The 20,444-nt window shown below is 53.6% G+C and overlaps 2 protein-coding genes across 2 annotated transcripts in view; both read left to right on the top strand.

Moving 5' to 3' along the window:
- Positions 1-2,181, top strand: part of TIMM50 (translocase of inner mitochondrial membrane 50) — a 9,373-nt gene extending 7,192 nt beyond the window's left edge. Inside the window, exons 9-11 of the mRNA XM_032248811.1 lie at positions 194-350; positions 642-748; positions 1,764-2,181. Of these exons, the coding sequence (XP_032104702.1) occupies positions 194-350; positions 642-748; positions 1,764-1,865 (366 nt within the window). The 3' untranslated portion in view covers positions 1,866-2,181. The remainder of the gene's footprint in view (positions 1-193; positions 351-641; positions 749-1,763) is intronic.
- Positions 2,182-7,744: 5,563 nt separating this feature from the next.
- DLL3 (delta like canonical Notch ligand 3) lies at positions 7,745-17,235 on the top strand. The gene is given in 9 exon segments (XM_032249208.1): positions 7,745-8,711; positions 8,859-9,140; positions 11,179-11,236; positions 12,368-12,610; positions 13,596-13,813; positions 14,733-14,955; positions 16,268-16,847; positions 17,050-17,161; positions 17,164-17,235. Coding segments are annotated over 9 exon segments (2,712 nt in total). The 5' UTR covers positions 7,745-7,787.
- Positions 17,236-20,444: the final 3,209 nt, after the last annotated feature.

The following is a 20,444-nucleotide window of genomic DNA, read 5'->3' as shown; positions in this document are numbered from 1 at the left end:
TGTGTGTGTGTGTGTGTGTGTGTGTGTGTGTGTGTGTGTGTGTGTGTTGCTGTGTGTGTGTGTGTGTATGTGTGATGCTGTGTGTGTGTGTGATGCTGTGTGTGTGTGTGTGTGTGTGTGTGTGTGTGTGTGTGTGTTTGTGTCATGTCGACGTGGGGCACAGATGCTGACCTGACCCGTCACTCACTTCCAGGACATTTCGTGTCTCAATCGGGACCCAGCTCGAGTAGTCGTTGTGGACTGTAAGAAGGAAGCCTTCCGCCTGCAGCCCTATAACGGCGTCGCCCTGAGGCCCTGGGATGGCAACTCTGATGACCGGGTCTTGTTGGACCTGTCAGCCTTTCTCAAGAGTAAGGCTGACCCCAGACCCCCTGACTCTGAAGAGGAAGGATAAATGCCTGATTCTTGGCTTGGGCGACTGAGGTGCCTGAGCACCTTGGAGTCTTTAGGAGCTTCTTAGGATGTTCATGGAATGTTTAGGGGATACTTGGGAATGTTCAGGGGAGCCCTTTCAGGGCGTATACAAGCATTCCAGGTAGCACTGACCTCCTCCCTGCCCCAGTGTGGGACCTTCGCCTCGTGGGCCCTGCCTCCCTCCGACCTTCAGAAGTCTGGCTGACCACCTCCTGTTGTGCCCACAGCCATTGCACTGAACGGTGTGGAGGACGTGCGGACTGTGCTGGAGCACTACGCCCTGGAGGACGACCCGCTGGCGGCTTTCAAACAGCGGCAAAGCCGGCTAGAGCAGGTTGGTGCTCAGATGCCCAGAGTGGAGGATTGACTCTGAGGCTCCTGAAGGAGGAGCCTGGCGCAGCCCGTCTCCACACTCCTGGCTTGGCTGTGTGACCATGCGTAGATACCTCCTCTCTGCCTCCGTCTCTGTAACCAGGGAGTATAACACAGCCTGTCCTGTAGGGCTGCTGGAATGAGGGGATGCATTGACCCTGCTGGCTGCTCTGAGAACAGGAGACAGGAGAGCATTTGAGATTGGTCTGAGAGAGGGCTTGCCCTTGATTGTCTTGAGTAGGTCTGGGGGCACCTTGTGGAGGTGGACTCTGGGTTTTGATCAGTTCTGGAAAGAGGATCCTGGGCACGTGGCCCAAGGCTATGGGGAGAGTTCTGATGGTCTTGGTGGGACCCTGGTAATTTGGAAGTTGGACTAAGAGTATGGATTGCATCTGGGTAATATTTCCAGGGCTCTAGGCTGAGGTTCACCAGATTCTAGATTAGGTTCCTAGAGTTTGGAGCCCCTGAGTGCCCAGAGAAGTCCCTAGAGATTTGGGCCTGGGGACCCCCCCCAATCCAGACAGGGGTCATGGGGCTTAGGGGGCCCAGGGGCAGGACGATGCAGTCTGGTGAGGAGGGCCATGTGGTTTGGACCTGGGATCTCAACAGCATTCACCTTGGGTAACAGGGTCTGGGTCAGGATCTCAGGTTCAGGGAGGGGACCCTGGGATCTGGGGAAGGGGATTATGAGAGTCTGGGGCCTGGGAAGCTACTGAAGTTCAGGCCTGAATACCTCAAGGGCCTGGTTTTTGAGTCTGGCATCCTCCAAACGTTGAAGGCTGCGCTGCAGCTGTGGCTCAGGGCTGACTCTTCCCAGTGTCTGCACTGGGGGCTGGGGGCCCCAGGGTTTGGGGAAAGAGGTCTGGTCTTGGCAGAAGTCGAAAGGGAAGGTGGCCCTTGTGCTGAGACCTGGGGACCTGGGTGTCTGGGAGGAGGCTCTGTCCACCCTGGGCTCACCCTCTCCTCCATCTCTCCAGGAGGAGCAGCAGCGCCTGGCCGAGCTCTCCAAGTCCAACAAGCAGAACCTCTTCTTCAGCTCCCTCACCAGCCGCTTGTGGCCTCGCTCCAAACAGCCCTGACCTCTGGGCCTCCTCAAACTCAGTGCCTAGGTCCAGGGCCCCAGAGCTTCCAGACCAAGACTTGGGCCACCACTTGTCCAATAAAGTACATCCCAGACGCCACACCTGCTGTGTCTGGAAAGTCTCCAGATGGGGGCATCGGGGTGTGGTCCGGGACTCGGGTCACCGTCCCACCGTGGCTGATCGGCTGTCAAGCACAGAGGGGTGCTTTGTTGGATCAGAGCTGATTGTTAACCCTGGTCTGAGAATCTGAAAACCCTCAGCTGTGTCTTCCTGTGTGCTGTGTGATCTGTAAAAAATACATCTCCCTCTCTGACCACAGATTCCCCATGTGTGGAGAAGGGAAGAGAGGATGGCTCTTGGTTTTTAAGACAGGTAACTGCCAGGCTGCTGTGGAGATAATGTTGAGTTACAGGCCAAGGGGCTCTGGCGGAACAGAGATCACCCTCTCAACAGGGCAACTACTGCTTGGCTGCAGCCAGTTTGGCCCTGGGAAAAAGGGGGCCTGGAGTTGCTTGATGTATCAATTGTTCAAAAGAAGCAAGAAATTGGGATTTTTTTTTTTTTTGGAGATGAAGTCTCACTCTGTCACCAGGCTGGAATGTAGTGGCATGATCTTGGCTCACTGCAACCTCCAACTCCCGGGTTCAAGTGATTCCCCTTCCTCAGCCTCTGGAGTAGCTGGGACTACAGGCGTGCGCCACTATGCTCAGCTAATTTTAAAAATATTTTTAGTAGAGACAGGGTTTCACCATGTTGGCCAGGATGGTCTTGATCTCTTGACCTTGTGATCTGTCCGCCTCGGCCTCCCAAAGTGCTGGGATCACAGGCGTGAGCCACTGTGCCGGACCCTTATTTTTTTTGAGACTAGAGTCTCACTATTGCCCAGGCTGGAGTGCAGTGATGTGATCATAGCTCACTAAAGCCTTGACTTCCTGCGTTCAAGTGATCCTCCTGCCTCAGCCTCCTGAATACCTTCGGGGACCACGGGTGTGATTTAAACAGGTTTTTTTGTACAGGTGGGATCTTGGTGCCCAGGCTGGTCTCAGACTCCTGGTCTCAAGCAGTCTTCCTGCTTTGGCCTCCCAGAGCATTAGGATTACAGGTGTGAGCCACTGTGCCCATCCAGAACTGGGGTTTTTATATTAAATCTCCGTATTTTAAAATGTTGGCTCCTAACGAAAACAGGCAGATATGTAGCAGTGTTCACTGGAACTTTCTGTGATTGTGAGCACTTGAAATGTGGCTAGTGTGACTGAGGAACTGAATTTTTAATTTTGTTTTAGGCTGGGCGCAGTGATGTATGCTTGTAATCCCAACATTTTGGGAGGCTGAAGCAGGAATATTGCTGGAACCCAGGAGTACGAGATCAACCTGGGCAACGTGGTGAAACCCTGTCTCTAAAAACAATACAAAATAATTCGCCCAGTGAGGTGGTGTGCACCTGTGTAGTCCCAGCTACTTGAGAGGCTGAGGTGGGAGGAATCCCTTGAGCCCAGGAGGTCATGGCTGTGGTGAGCCGTGATCATGCCACTACATTCCAGCCTGGGTGCCAGAGCGAGACCCTATCTCCAAATATTTATTTATTTATTTATTTATTTTTGAGTCAGGGTCTCGCTCTGTCGCCCAGGCTGGAGCACAGTTGTGTAACTAGATCACTGCAGTGTGGAACTCCTGGGCTCAAGCAATCTTCCTGCCTTGGCCTCCCCAAATCCTGGAATTACAGGAGTGAGCCACTGGGCCCAGCTACTTTTGATTAATTTAAATAGTCATATATGTCTCCTGTATTGGACAGCGTCACTGCGTATTACCTAAGAGTGTGAGTTCCAGATTGTGTAAGTTCAAATCCAAGCTCGCCCACTTCCGGGCTGGCTGTGATGCTGTGCAAGTTACTTCACCTCCCAGTGCCTCAGTTTCTACGTTTATAAAATACAACAGGGCAGGTGCAGTGGCTCATGCCTGTCATCCCAACATTTCGGGATGCCAAGGTGGGAGAATCGCTTGAGGCCAGGAGTTGGAGAGCAGCCTGGACAACGTGGGAAGACTCTCTTTTGGGGGGGAAGAAAAAAAGGTTCCTGTTTCATAGGCTAGCTTTGGGAACCAAATGAGGCACTCCCATGTAGGCACTCAAATGGTAGCTGTGTGAATCTTAGGCAAGGCACCTCTGCCTCAGTTTCCTCATCTCTAAAATGGGGTGATGGTAGTATTTTAGCAGAGTGGTTGTGAGGAGTGAACGGGGCAGTCTGTACGCGGGTTTTATATATATGTTCCCAGGGACTTGCTGTTACCAGGCCATATGGGTTACTCACAGATTGAAATATCTTGACTGGGTGTGGTGGCTCACACCTATAGTCCCAGCACTTTGGGAGGCCCAGGCGGGTGGATCACCTGAGGTCGGGAGTTGGAGACCAGCCTGGCCAAACCCCATCTCTACTAAAAAAAAAAATATGAAAAAATTAGCCAGGCATGGTGGCTCATGCCTGTAATCCCAGCTACTCAGTAGGCTGAGGCAGGAGAATTGCTTGAACCCGGGAGGTTCAAGCTGAGCTGAGCTGAGACCGCACCATTGCACTCCAGCCCAGACAACAAGGACCGACCTCAGTCTCAAAAAAAAAGTATCTTAACCACTTTGACTTTATGTCCCTTGCCCTGCCCCCATTGCCCCCCACTGTCCCAGCTTCTCCTACTCTAACCTGCACCTAGCGCTAATACTGGTGAAATATTCTAAGACAACCCGACCTTGCCTGGGGTGTGTGATGATAATTAAAGGGCATTCAGACTGAACCTCTGCACTCCACGTTTTTTTTTTTTTGAAGCCTCTCAGGCCTCTACAAAGAATTGAAATTTATACCATGACCCCTTGCCCTGGGGTGCACTGTCTGCAAGCCAGTGGAATGTTTCCTGAAATCCTCAGCCCTCCCCAGCTTGAGGAAGTCTGCAGGAATGGTGGAAGGGGTCTGTACCTTTTTTTTTTTTTTTTTTTTTTTTGAGGGGGGGCTCACTCTGTCACCCAGGCTTGAGTACAGTGTGTGCAATCTTGGCTCACTGCAACCTCTGCCTTCCGAGTTTGAGTGATTCTTCTGCCTCAGCCTCCCAAAGCTAGGACTACAGGCATGTGCCACCACACCTGGCTAATTTTTGTATTTTTAGTAGATACGGGGTTTCACCATGTTGGCCAGGTTGGCCTCGAACTCCTGACCTCTGCCCCGGAGGCGGAGGTTGCAGTGAGCCGAGATCAAGCCACTGCACTGCAGCCTGAGCGACAGAGCAAGACTCCATCTCAAAAAAGAAAAAAAAGAAAATGAGATATCTGAGACCTGGAATGTGTTCCCCCCATGATCATCCAGGGCAGGTATTTGCTTCCTCTCACAGCTGGCTGTCCAAATTCTGCTAACATATCTTCTATGATGGGAAGCTTATTCTCTCACCAAACCCAACATGAGACCTAATTTGCCTCCAGGTTACTTTGGTTTACAAGGTCTGGCTTTACTCCTTGGGGCCACATAACCTGTCTGAGGAGGGGGAATGGGGAAGGTGGGTCTCAAATGTCAGCCTTAGAAACTTACATATTTAGAAGGCACTGGGGAGCTATAGAAGAGTCTAATGCAGGTGAAGGACACGGTCTGATTCGTGCTTAGATAAACCCCATCGGGCCAGGCATGGTGGCTCATGCCTATAATCTCAGCACTTTGAGAAGCCAAGGTGGGAGGATTGGTTTTGCCCAGGAGTTCGGCCTGGGCAACATAGGGACACCCCATCTCTACCAAAAACAATAAATTAGCCAGGCATGGTGGCTCATGCCTGTAATCCTAACTACTTGGGAGGGTGAGATGGGAGGATCATTTAAGCCCAGGAAGTCAAGGTTGCAGTGAGCTAGGATAGTGCTACTGCACCCCAGTTGGGGCAACAGACTGGGACCCTATCTCAAAAAATTAAAGACCTCAAAGGCCAGAGTGGTCATGGCTGAGGGAGGCACAGGCAGAGAAGTCAGGTGGAATAAAAGAATCACAGGGGGCAGGCCGGGCGCGGTGGCTCAAGCCTGTAATCCCAGCACTTTGGGAGGCCGAGGCGGGTGGATCATGAGGTCAAGAGATCGAGGCCATCCTGGTCAACATGGTGAAACCCCGTCTCTACTAAAAATACAAAAAATTAGCTGGGCATGGTGGCACGTGCCTGTAATCCCAGCTACTCGGGAGGTTGAGGCAGGAGAATTGCCTGAACCCAGGAGGCGGAGGTTGCAGTGAGCCGACATCGCGCCATTGCACTCCAGCCTGGGTAACATGAATGAAACTCCATCTCTACTAAAAACAAAAATTAGCCAGGCATGGTGGTGGGCACCTGTAATCCCAGTACGTGGGAGGCTGAGGCAGGAGAATTGCTTGAAACTGGAAGGCGCAGTTGCAGTGAGAAGAGATGGCACCACTGCACTCCAGCCTGGGCGAAAGAGTGAAACTCTTGTCAAAAAGCTAAAAAAAAAAAAAAAAAAGGAAAAGACAAAAACCGTGGAAAGGAGCCTAGGATGTTCTGCCCAGTCTGACCCATGGCCCTGCCTTGCTCAAACACCAGTGTTGTCAGAATTAAGAGAAGAATCTTTAGGCTGGTTTTTTTTTTTTTTTTTGGGTAGAGAAGGGTGTCTTGCTGTGTTGTTGCCCAGGGTAGTCTCAAACTCCTGGCCTCAAGCAGTCCCCTACCTCAGCCTCCGAAAGTGCTGAGATTATAGGCGTCAGTGCCCAGCCTGGTCTTTCATTCATTAAAAAATTAACTGGGCTGCGTGTGGTGGCTCACACCTGTAATCCCAGCACTTTGGGAGGCTGAGGTGGGTGGTCTTGAACTCTTGAAGGTCAGGAGTTCGAGACCAGCCTGGTCAACATGGTGAAACCCTGTGTGTATTTAAAAATATAAAAAATTGGGCCGGGCACGGTGGCTCACGCCTGTAATCCCAGCACTTTGGGAGGCCGAGGTGGGTGGATCACGAGGTCAAGAGATCGAGACCATCCTGGTCAACATGGTGAAACCCCGTCTCTACTAAAAATACAAAAAATTAGCTGGGCATGGTGGCACGTGCCTGTAATCCCAGCTACTCAGGAGGCTGAGGCAGAGAATTGCCTGAACCCAGGAGGCGGAGGTTGCGGTGAGCCGAGATCGCGCCACTGCACTCCAGCCTGGGTAACAAGAGCGAAACTCTGTCTCAAAAAAAAAATATATATATATATATATATATATATATATATATATATATATATAATTAGCAGGGTGTGGTGGCAGGTGCCTGTAATCCTAGCCAGTTGGGAGGCTGAGACAGGAGAATCGCTTGAATCCAGGAGGTGGAGGTTGCAGTGAGCCAAGATCCTGCCATTGCCCTCCAGCCTTGTCAACAAGAGCAAAACTTCTAAAAAACAAAAAAAAACCAAAAAACCCAAAACAAAACAAAAACTGAGCACCTACTGTATGCCTGGTTCTGCTGGGCTATGCAATACTTCTCTGGAACAAAAACATAAATTGAAACTGTATTTTTCCCTGTACTAGCCTCTCAACACTAAATTCTTTTACTTTGGGGGAAAAAAAAGTTAGCCCAGCTCAAAGGCTTTGCCCCATTCCTGGCAGGGAGCAATTATGACCAGAGGGGCTGGGACATCTGCTCCTAATTAGCTTTTCCTGCTGAGGTCCTGGAATACTAAAGGATTTCTGAAGGGCCTTGGTGTCCCCTACCCCCATTCTTCTGGGGTGGGGGAGCGGGTTCCTGTATGTGAAGACGGAATTTCCTGCCCATTTGCTCCTCACACCTTCCGGAGGCCAAACGGGCAGCCCAGCTGCGGCCCGAAGGGGGAGGGGCGCGGCCGCCCGGCAGATGGCGGCATTTACATACAGCTGGGAGCCCCCTCTGAGGCCGGGCTTCTCGCCCTGGCGTCTGGTGCGTCCGCGATGGGGGATTTGGGAGGGTGGCTTTGTTTTGGGGAAGGGGATCACACACACGCCAGCACACAGGGGTCCACAAAGAGCCTCAGATTTTCATCATATCCACTCACAGCTACACCGGTGGACCTCTCAAATCCAATCTCATTCACACAAACGAACGCACACAGGGGTTCACAAGGAACTCTGTATCTTCATCGTATCCACACGTGGCTACATCCCTGGACCTCCCAAACCCAGTCTCATTCACACACAGGCGTCCTCAGCCATTCCCCGCCTTGCACAGCCCCCGCACAGAGCACAAAGTCACAGGTTCTGTACGCCTACATAGGATCTCCCGTAAACACGCACGGAGAAGCATCCACACAGCCACAGAATCTCGAAGGGCCACACAGTCACGAAGTGGTGTACACATCTAGTTTCCCATGCGGGGGTGCGTGCAGAAGCAGAATTGTTTACAACCTCATAATTGTGTCAGTCACAGACAACTCCAGGCATATGCTGAGCCGCGCAGTCCCACGTGGACACGCAGTCACAAAGTCGTGTGCACCCTCCAGCAGCGCTGGTCCATACCACACACCAAATCTTAAAATCATGTGCAACCGCACACACAGGCTTAGCCCCGAAACCCCGCCCCACGCCAGCCAAACACAAAGTTGCGGGATCACCCACTCACGACCTGGCCCGTGCCCACGACCACAGACGAAATCTCTCTGTTGCTCCTGCACGCTCCCCTTCCCTGGTGACCAACCACCCTCCCTTGGTCCCCTGGGGCCGGGTAGCTGCCTGAGGGGCGGGGCCATTCCCTCAGATATAAGGCTTGGAAGCCAGCAGCTGCGACTCCCGAGACCCCCCAAGAAGGCCATGGTCTTCCCACGGATGTCCGGACTACTGTCCCAGACCGTGATCCTAGCGCTCTTTTTTCTCCCCCAGGTCAGAGCCAGGCGGGAGGTGGCGTGGAAAGGGATGAATGCGGGAGTGGGGTGGGGGTGCGACCTGAAAGTCCTGAGGAGGGGGCGCGGGGCAGAGGGGACGTCTGGGTCCCCCGGCTGCCTCACCCTGCGCCCGCCTCCATACCAGGCACGGCCCGCTGGCGTCTTGGAGCTGCAGATCCATTCTTTCGGGCCAGGTCCAGGCCCGGGGGCCCCGCGGTCCCCCTGCAGCGCCCGGGGTCCCTGCCGCCTCTTCTTCAGAGTCTGCCTGAAGCCTGGGCTCTCGGAGGAGGCCACCGAGTCCCCGTGCGCCCCGGGCACGGCGCTGAGTGCGCGCGGACCAGCCTACGCCGAGCAGGCCGGAGCACCCGCGCCTGATCTGCCACTGCCCGACGGCCTCTTGCGGGTGCCCTTCCGGGACGCCTGGCCGGTGAGTGCTGCCCCTGGGGTACTCCCGCTGCTGGAGGCCTAATCCTGCCACCGAAACCCCCACCTCCTGTCCCCTCCAGCTTTCAAGACCCTAATCCTGCCTCCCTGCCTCCCAGGGGGTGGACCAAATTCCCAGACCAGTAACTCTACGATCCCCACATTCCCAGACCCCTAAACCCTGCACACTGGGGATTCTAAATGTTCTGATTCCCCAGCCCTGCATGCTGGGACCCCAAATTCCCAGAATCTCAAACCCAGCCTCTGAAATCCTAAACTCAAGGAACTCTATCTCTGCTCCTTGGGGATCCCTAAAAACTGGGGTCCTCATCTTTATCCCCAAACCTCTCACCTTGTCTTGGGGACCACTAATATCTTCTTTTTTTTCCTGTTCTCAGTTCTTTCAGTTGGGTCCTGTATTAATTACTCTTTCACCTCCAAAATCCTGTCTCCCAACCCCACAACCCTAAGGCACAAAGATTTTTTTGTTTTGAGACAGTTTTGCTCTTGTTGCCCAGGCTGGAGTGCAATGGTGTGATCTTGGCTCACTGCAACCTCTGCCTCCTGGGTTCAAGCGATTCTCCTGCCTCAGCCTCCTGAGTAGCTGGGATTACAGGTGTGCACCACCATGCCTCGCTAATTTTTTGGTATTTTTAGTAGAGACAGGGTTTCTCCATGTTGGTCAGGCTGCTCTCAAACTCCCGACCTCAGATGATCCGCCCACCTCAGCCTCCCAAAGTGCTGGGATTACAGGCATGAGCCACTGTGCCTGGCCCCAAAGGCACAAAGATGAACAGACCTGTATTAGAATTCTAGATCCTTGTCTTTTTGGACAAGTAACTGCCTGGTTTCCAGCCTCAGTTTGCCAAGCTATAAAATGGGATCATCCTGGTACCTCACAAGGGTCTCTTTTGAGCGATTCAACCACGTCTCTTTAATAAAGTGCTTACCATGTAGTATGTGCTCAATAAAGCAAGCCATGTTCAGGGGCTGACCCTGTAATTCCAGCACTTTGGGAGACCTAGGCAGGAGGATAGCTTTAGCCCAGCAGTTTGAGACTAGTCTCAGTAATATTGTGAGACCTTGTCTCTCTCTCTTTTTTTTTTTGAGACGGAGTTTCCCTCTTGTTGCCCAGGCTGGAGTGCAATGGCAGGATCTTGGCTCATCGCAACCTCTGCTCCCAGGTTCAAACGATTCTCCTGCCTCAGCCTCCCGAGTAGCTCAGATTACAGGCATGGGCCACCATGCCCAGCTAATTTTGTATTTTTAGTAGAGAAAGGGTTTTCTCCATGTTGGTCAGGCTGGTCTTGAACTCCCAACCTCAGGTGATCCACCTGCCTCAGCCTCCCAAAGTCCTGGCCTATGAGACCTTGTCTCTACTAAATAAATAAATAAATAAATAAAATAAAATTAGTGGAGCAGGGTGACATGTGCGTGTAGTCCCAGCTACTCGGGAGGCTGAGGTGGGAGGACTGCTTGAGCCCCAGAGGTTGTTGCAGTGAGCCAAGATCGCTCCACTGCACTCCAGCCTGGTTGACAGAGTAAGACCCTGTCTCAAAAAAAAAAAAAAAAGGGGCCAGGTGCAGTAGTTCATGCCTGTAATCCCAACACTTTGGGAGGCTGAGGCGAATCATGAGGTCAGGAGTTCGAGACCAGCCTGGCCAACATTGTGAAACCCCATCTCTATTAAAAATATAAAAATTAGCCAGGCATGGTGGTGCGCGCCTATAGTCCCAGCTACTCAAGAGGCTGAGACAGGAGAATCACTTGAACCTGGGAGGCAGAGGTTGCAGTGAGCTGAGATGGTGCCACTGTACTCCAGCCTGGGCAACAGAGCAAGACTGTGTCTCAAAAACAAAAACAAAACAAAAAAAAGCCGCAGAAGTCATTCCCTCCTTGGGCTGGGCTGGCCCATCTGGGGATTGTCCCTTGCTTGCTCCGGTTCCTAGTACTGGCCATCACCCTTCCCTCCTGAACTCTGGCCTTCATTGAATACTTACCCTAACCCCTGTCTTTCATTCCCCTTTCCTTCACCCAACCAGGGCACCTTCTCTCTCATCATTGAAACCTGGAGACAGGAGTTAGGAGATCAGATTGGAGGTGAGTGTCTTCTGCCTTGGGACTGGTGGGGAGCTGGGGCCCACGTGAGACTCGAGGTTGATGGTGTTGTCTGTAGGTCTTATGATGTCATCACAGCTCCTGGGGTGTGGTGCCGGGTGTTGGCTGCTCCAGGGCTCTTGGCATCTCAAGCACAGACATGTCCTGGTACTGGATGTAGCAGTCTGTGGTCCTGGTACCAGATGAAGTGGGGGAAACGCTCTTACTACCGAAGCCACCAGAGCAGGGCATAGCATCTCACAGCCCTACTTCATCACCATCTGATGTCGAGAGCTCAGGGTGCAATATGAGTTACTTCTGGTTCTTCTATGGGAAGCTTTTTTTTTTTTTTTTTTTTTTTTCCCTGAGATGGAGTCTCACTCTGTCACCCAGGCTAGAGTACTGTGGCATGATCTTGGCTCACTGAAACCTCTGCCTCCCAGATTCAAGCAATTCTCCTACCTCAGCCTCCCGAGTAGCTGGGATTACAGGTGCCCACCACCATGCCCAGCTACTTTTGTTTGTGTTTTTAGTAGAGACGGGTTTCACTATGTTGGCCAGTTCTCGCTCTCTATAAGAGAACTGCTTTTTTTTTTTTTTTTGAAATGGAGTCTTGCTCTGTCACCCAGGCTGGAGTGCGATGGTGCCATCTCAGCTCGCTGCAACCTCCGCCTCTTAGATGAATGTGATTCTCCTGCCTCAGCCTCCTGAGTAGCTGGGATTAACAGACGTGCCACCATGCCTGGCTAATTTATTTTTTATTTTTAGTAGAAACAGTTTCACCATGTTGGTCAGGCTGGTCTTGAATTCCTGACCTCAGTTAATCCACCTGTCTCGGCCTCCCAAACTGCTGGGATTACAGGTTTGAGCCACCGCGCCTGGCCGAGAGAACTGTTACTTAGGGTATAGAGGGGACCCCGACATTGCAGGCCCCAGGGTGCACTGGGGAGTTCGCAGCCTCGCTACATAAGGAGGGTGACTGCCATTCTCCTCGCGAGGTCCAAGGACCCCAGGGCTCCATGGGGGTGTTTTGGCTTCGCTGGGAGGGGCAGGGAGAGTGCGGCCGGGGCGCTCAGTGTGCACCCGCGTCCGGCCGGGCCCACCCCATCGCCCCTGCTTTGCTTGTTCCCGCAGGGCCCGCCTGGAGCCTGCTTGCGCGCATGGCCGGCCGGCGGCGCCTGGCAGCTGGGGGCCCGTGGGCCCGGGACGTTCAGCGCGCAGGCGCCTGGGAGCTGCGCTTCTCGTACCGCGCGCGCTGCGAACCGCCAGCCGTCGGGGCCGCGTGCACGCGCCTCTGCCGCCCACGCAGCGCCCCCTCGCGGTGCGGCCCGGGACTGCGCCGTTGCGCGCAGCTGGAGGAGGAGTGTGAGGCGACAGGTGAGTCCTGCGTTCGATCCCACCCCCTCCCAGCCCGGGACCCCGGGACCCCGGCCCCTCCTGAGCGTCACTCGCGGCCCTCAGTCCCTTCTCACAACCCAGTCACCCTTTTCAGGGTGCTCTAGAGCCCCCACCACGTACCACAGGCACCCCTCTCCAGGGAGCTAGGGAACGCGCTGACTGCTGCGGATGTACCCTAAACCCCGCTAACCATCCAGCTGCCACCTTCGGGGAAACTGAGGACCCTAGACTTCTCTTCAGCTCTGCCTTGCTACTCCAGCCCCCTTCCCTCTCCCAGCCCTCTTGTTATCTCAAATAGGAAGCCCACACCCATTTCCCATGCTGGCACCCTCCGGTTCTTTTCCTAACCCACACTCACACCGTGTCCCGATGCTAGGACCCCCAAAGCTCTTCTAATTCTGCGGCCCTCCTGACTCCCACCCGGAAGCTTTGGAAACTCTCCCCAGTCCACTCCCGCCAAGGAATCCTCCGTCCTCTGTCCCTGAGGTTGCTGGCCAGAACCCATGCCTTCTGAAAGCTTGGGATTCTTCAGATCCCTCCCCTAATTTCAGAGCCCTATCAAGACCCCTAGGACTCCCAGGCTAATCCAGATATTCCCAGAGCCACCCTAATTCAAGGCACTCCCATCTTCCCTGAAAGGCCAGGTGTTCCCCCCACCAATCCCAAATTCCCTCCCTTTCTCCTGTCCGCACGTTCTGACCAGCGTGCCCCCGACCCATCCTCCTTCAAAGAGTACAGTCTCCAGCCCAGTGGCCTGGTCACCTCGCCTCTGTGGGCCTCAGTTTCCCTGTCTGTAAACTGAGGGGAGGGTCACAATACCATCTAGTCCCGATGATTATCTGTCACAAGGATGAAGCAAGGTGGGGCAGGGACCGTGCTTAGAAACCTCCCTGCTTTCTCCATCTTGCCCTTGGCCTCCCCGACATCGGTGATCCCTTTCTCTCTGCCTCTCTGTCCCCCATAGCAGAGTGCCAAGCAGGCTGCAGCCCAGAGCACGGCTTCTGTGAGCAGCCTGGTGAATGCCGATGCCTGGAGGGCTGGACTGGACCCCTCTGCACGGTCCCTGTGTCCACCAGCAGCTGCCTCAGCCCCAGGGGCCCGTCCTCTGCCACCACCAGATGCCTTGTCCCTGGGCCTGGGCCCTGTGATGGGAACCCGTGTGCCAACGGGGGCAGCTGTAGTGTCAGTATCACCAATTCCCACCTTGTCCTGCTTGGTACCTTACCCGGGAAGCCACAGCCCCCTCCCTGGGGCTCCATGAGACACTAGCCTGGGGAGTAGGTCTGGGAATAACTATCAGGGAGGGCTGCACCTGGGGCCTTGAAGTAGGATTAGGTGATGGGGATGGGACTGGGGAGAGCAGCCTCAGTGGGTGGCCCCTAAAGGTGTGGGAGTGGAAATGATGAGGAGCCGTGGGGGGCCGCAGCTGCCCCCACTGTGGGACTGAGAATGATTCAGGGCCTAAGGTAGTGGGTGGTAGGGACAAATAGGTTGGAGATTTGGGATCTGGGGGACAGGGGGTGAAAACATCGGAGAAGGCTTCCTGGAGATGGCCCAGGACGGGGGCTTCTGGGAGGTGATTAGAGAAGGGTGTCCAGGTGAGGGGCCTGCAGGGAGCAAGGGTGCAGAGGTGGCAGTGAATGAGCCTGGCGTGGAGTGCTGGGATACAGTAGGGCCCAGTGTGGGCCACCTGGACATGGACACACTCAGGGTTCAAATACTTAGGGGGACGGCCTGGGAAGGAGAGATCTAGAGAAGGCTTCCTGGAGGAGGTGGGCTGAGATCTAGGACCTCCTAATAGGACTTGTCAGTGTGGACAGAAGCAGGGAGGGATGACCAGGCAGGCAGGCTTTGGTAGGCAAAGGTGGGGTGGGAATGGGGTCATTCTGGGCTCCCAGAGCCTCCTCCCTGTGGGGTCCCATGGGCAGACACAAAAACGTGGAGTGGATTGAGGGGATGTTGGGAGGACCTCCCAGAGTGGCCCCTGCACAGTGGGACTTGGGACTGGACAAGGAGGAACCCCCAATGGTTAGGACTGAGGAGGGGGATGGGATTTTTCTCCAAGGAAACTCCCTTCCGAAGTCCTCTTGTCCCTGCCCAGGAGACACCCGGGTCCTTTGAATGCACCTGCCCGCGTGGATTCTACGGGCGGCTGTGTCAGGTGAGCGGGGTGACATGCGCGGATGGACCCTGCTTCAACGGCGGCTTGTGTGTTGGGGGCGCAGACCCTGACTCTGCTTACGTCTGCCACTGCCCACCTGGTTTCCAAGGCTCCAACTGTGAGAAGAGGGTGGACCGGTGCAGCCTGCAGCCATGCCGCAATGGTGAGGCCTGGAGGCCAGAACGGCCAGGGATGGGGTGGGGGCCCTGCATGGCTCACAGTCCTGGGCTGGGATCCTGGCTTTGCTTCTTCTAACCCTAGGGCCTGGGGACCTGACCTTCCACCCCCAACCCTGTTTGCTCTATAAAATGGGCAAGGAGACATTCCCTATCTCACAACTATTTACTGAGAATTCACTGTGTGCCAGGCCTGATTCTAGGCACGGAGGATGCAGTAGGGAATGAAACAGACAAAATCCTGCCCTGGTAGAGCTGAGGTGGTAGGAAGCTGCCTGCTGTGCTGGGGCCGAGCAGGGGAACCAGTGTGGTCACACTGACGAGATGAGGTAGGGACTGAGATAAGACTGAGGTGAATCTCGTGGGACCCCCTGGGTCACAATAAGGGGGACTTCACTTTTCCCCTGAGTGAGATGGAGCCACAGGAAGATTCTGAGCTGGGAGGAGACCTGGGATCGGTGCTAAAAGATTAAATGAGGCCAGGTGCGGTGGCGCAAGCCTGTAGTCCCAGCTACTCGGGAGGCTGAGGCAGGAGAATCGCTTGAACCAGGGAGGCATAGGTTGCAGTGAGCCGCGATCGCACCACTGCACTCCAGCCTGGGCGACAGGGTGAGAAAGACTGAATTAAAAAAAAAAAAGATTAAATAAAATATGGATGTAAAGGGCTGCCTGTGTCTCTTCTTGGGAGTGAATGCAATAATTCTCCCAAACACTGAGTGTTCACTCTGGGGTGTGTGGTACTAGGGCCACAGCAGGGACCAGGACATCTCTGGGCCACACCCTCCTGGGGGTAGCATCCCAGAGGGGAAGACAGACACCCTCAGACAGGGTGGGTGGTCAAGGGCTGTGATCTGGGAGCACAGGGCAGCGATCAGGGCAGGGATGGAGGAAGGAGCATCGGAGTGGAGACCTGAGGGGTGGGCTAGCGAAGAGAAAAGGTGGGGAAAAATGGGAGAAAAAGAGGAAGGGAAGAGAGGGGGCATTCTAGGCAGAAGAAAGCCAGGGGGTTCAAACACATAGTTCTGGGAGCTGTTTACTATTGAAGTATGATCGAAGCCGAGAGAGAAAGAAACAAGGGCACAGAGAGCCAAAGAGGTGGCGCTAAATTAATTATTCCAAAACTTCATCAGGTAGAAAGGAAGAGAGCTGGCTTTCTGGGCACACTCCAAGGCGCTGGCCCTGGATTTAAGAGAGAGAGAAAAAGGGGACCCCCGTGCGGCGATGATAGAGCTGGAAACAGGGCGGGCAGGCTGGCCGCCGGCCCCCGGACTGCGCCCTCTGATGTCCCCTTCCCCGCAGGCGGACTCTGCCTGGACCTGGGCCACGCCCTGCGCTGCCGCTGCCGCGCGGGCTTCGCGGGTCCGCGCTGCGAGCACGACCTCGACGACTGCGCGGGCCGCGCCTGCGCTAACGGCGGCACGTGCGTGGAAGGCGGCGGCGCGCACCGCTGCTCCTGCGCGCTGGGCTTCGGCGGCCGCGATTGCCGCGAGCGCGCAGACCCGTGCGCGGCGCGCCCCTGCGCTCACGGCGGCCGCTGCTACGCTCACTTCTCCGGCCTCGTCTGCGCCTGCGCGCCTGGCTACATGGGCGCGCGGTGCGAGTTCCCCGTGCACCCCGACGGCGCAGGCGCGTTGCCCGCGTCTCCGCGGGGCCTGAGTCCCGGGGACCCGCAGCGCTTCCTTTTGCCTCCGGCTCTGGGACTGCTTGTGGCCGCGGGCGTGGCCGGCGCCGCGCTCTTGCTGGTCCACGTGCGCCGCCGTGGCCAAGCCCAGGATGCTGGGTCTCGCTTGCTGGCGGGGACCCCGGAGCCGTCAGTCCACGCGCTCCCGGATGCACTCAACAACCTAAGGACGCAGGAGGGTCCCGGGGATGGCCCGAGGTGAGGGGCTGCGCCGCAGACGAACGCCTCGTGCTGCCCGCTGCTTGCGCCAATCTCCGTGGTGCAGTTGTCCCAATTCACTGATGCATCTCCCTGGTCGGTCTCCCTTACCCCTAGCTGGCTTTGGGTTCCCCTTTGTGATGGGTAGGGGAAAACAAGATCTGAGAATTTAAAGGGTCTGGATTTTTCTTTCCTCCCACAGCTCGTCCATAGATTGGAATCGTCCTGAAGATGGAGACTCTCGAGGGATTTATGTCATATCTGCTCCTTCCATCTACGCTCGGGAGGTATCGATGCCCCTTGTTCCCCCGCTACACACACTGGGCGCGCTGGGCAGAGGCAGCGCCTGCTTTTCCCCTACCCTGCCTCGATTCTGTCTGTGAAATGAATTGGGTAGAGTCTCTGGAAGGTTTTAAGCCCGCTTTTCAGTTCTAACTTAGTTTCATTTTATTTTGCGTCTCTCTTGTTTTGAGCTGCCTGCCATCTTCTCTCTGGAAAGCTATGGGCTTGAAGAAGTCATGATGGGGACTCTGCCAGAGCGTCTCCACTGATTCTACTCTGCTGGGAGGCAGGGGAGGCAGAGGGGCAGCCTCTCTAATGCTTCCTGCTCATTTTGTTTCTAGGCCTGACCGGTCTCCTCCATCCGCACCTGGAGTCAGAGCGTGGATGTTTTTGTATTTGCTTGGTGGTTCCCAGTGTCTGCCCCAGAGGTTTTGGAGTTCAATCTCGAAGGGGTGTCTGGGAGAACTTTACTGTTGCAAGTTGTAAATAATGGTTATTTATATCCTATTTTTTCTCACCCCATCTCTCCAGAAACATCTATAAAGGCTGTTATTTTGATCAGTTTTGACTCACGAGGTTGAATGCTTTGTATGTGCCATTGGGGCTGAGGGGAAGAGATTTTGTCTCCAGAGGAGAATAGTAGACAGGACTCTTTATGCAGGGGTCAGAAACACTCAAACTGCTTTAAATATAAAAGAATTCATGGCTGGGTGCAGTGGCTCGTGCCTGTAATCCCACTGAGCCACTGAATGAGATCAGTGGCTGAGGTGGGAGGATCAATTGAGGCTGGGAGTTGGAGACCAGCTGGACAACACAGTGAGACCCTATCTATATGAAAAATTAAACAAAGATGAGCCAGGTGTGGTGGTGCACCTGTAGTTCTACTTACTTGGGAGACTGAGGCCAGGAGGATTGCCTGACCTCAGGAGTTTGAGGCTGCAGTGAGCTATGATAATACCACTGCACTAAAGCCTGGGCTAAGTACAGCAAGATCCTGTCTCTTAAAAAAAAAAAAAAAAAGTATTCAGCTGGGCGTGATGGCTCATGCCTGTAATCGAAGCACTTTGGGAGGCTGAGGTGGGCGGATCATGAGGTCAGGAGTTGGAGACCATCCTGGCTAACATGGTGAAACCCCCATCTTTAGACTGGGCCTGGTGGCTCATGCCTGTAATTCCAGCACTTTGGGAGGCTGAGACAGGCAGATCACCTGAGGTCTGCCTTAGCCTTCCAAAATTCTGGGATTACAGGAGTGAGCCACCGGGCTTAGGCTCTTTTAGACAACTAGCTCTGGAGGGAACTTGCAGAGCGAGAAGTCATTCATTACCGTGGGGAAGGGACCAAACCATTCTTGAGGGATTTTCTTCCAAACACCTCCTACCAGGCCCTCCTCCAATATTGGCAGTCATTTCAGCATGAGATTTGGAGGGGACACAATATCCACACGAAACCAATACCTGTGCAAGAAGCCAGAGGTGGGCACAGTGGCTCATGCCTGTAATCTCAACACTTTGGGAGGCTGAGGTGTGTGGATCACTTGAGGCCAGGAGTTTGAGACCAGCCTGGCCAACATGGAGAAACCAACCCTAAAACATGAAAGTTAGCCACATGTGGTGGCACTCACATATAATCCCAGCTACTTGGGTGATGGAGGTACAAAAATTGCTTGAACCCAGGAGGAAGAGGTTGAAGTGAGCCGAGATCATGCCAGTATGTTCCAGCATGGATGACAGAGCGAGACTCTGTCTCAAAATAAAAAATAAGAAGAAGGCTGGGGACGGTGGCTCACGCCTGTAATTCCGGCACTTTGGGAGTCCGAGGAGGGCTGATCACCTGAGGTTAGGAGTTTAAGACCAACCCGGCCAACATGGTGAAACCCTATCTCTACAAAAATACAAAAATTAGCCAGGCATGATGGCGGCGCCTGTAATCACAGCTACTCAGGAGGCCGAGGCAGGAAAATCACTTGAACCCAGGAGGCGGAGGTTGCAGTGAGCTGAGATTGTGCCATTGCACTCCAACCTGGGTGACAGAGCAAGACTGTGTCTCAAAAATAAAAAAAAAAAAAACCCCAAAGAAGCAGAGAGTTACCTGGCTCCCTTCCTGCCACGTGGGTATGCAAGAAGTTGGCAGTCTGCAACTTGCAAGAGGTCCCTCCCCAGAACCTAACCTGCTGGCACTGTGATCGCAGACTTCCAGCTTCCATAACTGTGAGAGATAAATGTTTAAGCCAGTTTGTGGTATTTTAAAAATGGTAGCCTGAGCCAACTAAGACAGTTGGGTTTTGCTGCAATAACAAATGTCCCTCAAATCTTACTGACTTACACAGTCACAGATTTCTTCCTTGTTCATGGCACACATCCAGGTCACCAGGCTCTGCTTTTTGTTTTAAGAGACATAGTCTTGCTCTTGTTCTGTCACCCAGTCTAGAGTACAGTGGTATGATTACAGCTCATGGCAGCCTCAGCTCCCTGGGCTCAAGCGATCCCTCTGCCTCAGCCTCCTGAGTAGCTGGGATTACAGGTACCTGTCACCACGCCCAGATAAATTTTGTATTTTTAGTAGAGATGGGGTTTCACCATGTTGGCCAGGCTGGTCTTGAACTCCTGACCTCAGGTGATCTACGCACCTTGGCTTCCCAAAGTTCTGGGATTCCAGGTGTGAGCCACCATGCCCGGGCTTATTCTTCTTTTTCAGAGTTATTTGGACTCTTCTAGGTACTTAACATCTCCATAAGAATTTTGGAATCAGCTTTACAATGTTTACCAAAAAACAAAACAAACAAACAAAAAACCCCCCAAAAAACCACAGGATTATATTTAGGGATACGTTAGATTTAAAGATTAATTTGGGGAAATTGACACCTTAACAGCATCACATATTCTAATCCATGAACCTGAAATATCTCTCAATTTACTTAGTCATTCCTTAACTTCTACCAGCAATGTTGTTTAGTTTTCAGTGTATAGGTCGTGTACATCTTTTGTCAGATTATCCCTATGTATTTCATATTTTATGATATAAATGTTATTAAATTTTTACATTTCTAATTTTTGGTTTCTTATATTTACAAATATGATTGACTTTTGCACATTATTCTGTGATCTCATAAAAATCATTTATTAGGGGCCGGGCGCGGTGGCTCAAGCCTGTAATCCCAGCACTTTGGGAGGCCGAGGCGTGTGGATCACGAGGTCAAGAGATCGAGACCATCCTGGTAAACATGGTGAAACCCCGTCTCTACTAAAAATACAAAAAATTAGCTGGGCATGGTGGCACGTGCCTGTAATCCCAGCTAATTTTTTGTATTTTTAGTAG

The sequence above is a fragment of the Sapajus apella genome, unplaced genomic scaffold, assembly GCF_009761245.1.
Source record: "Sapajus apella isolate SASKATOON/1434 unplaced genomic scaffold, GSC_monkey_1.0 scaffold68, whole genome shotgun sequence".
NCBI lineage: Eukaryota > Metazoa > Chordata > Mammalia > Primates > Cebidae > Sapajus > Sapajus apella.
Note: the sequence above shows the minus strand (reverse complement) of the source record. Positions and strands in the feature narration are given on the sequence as shown.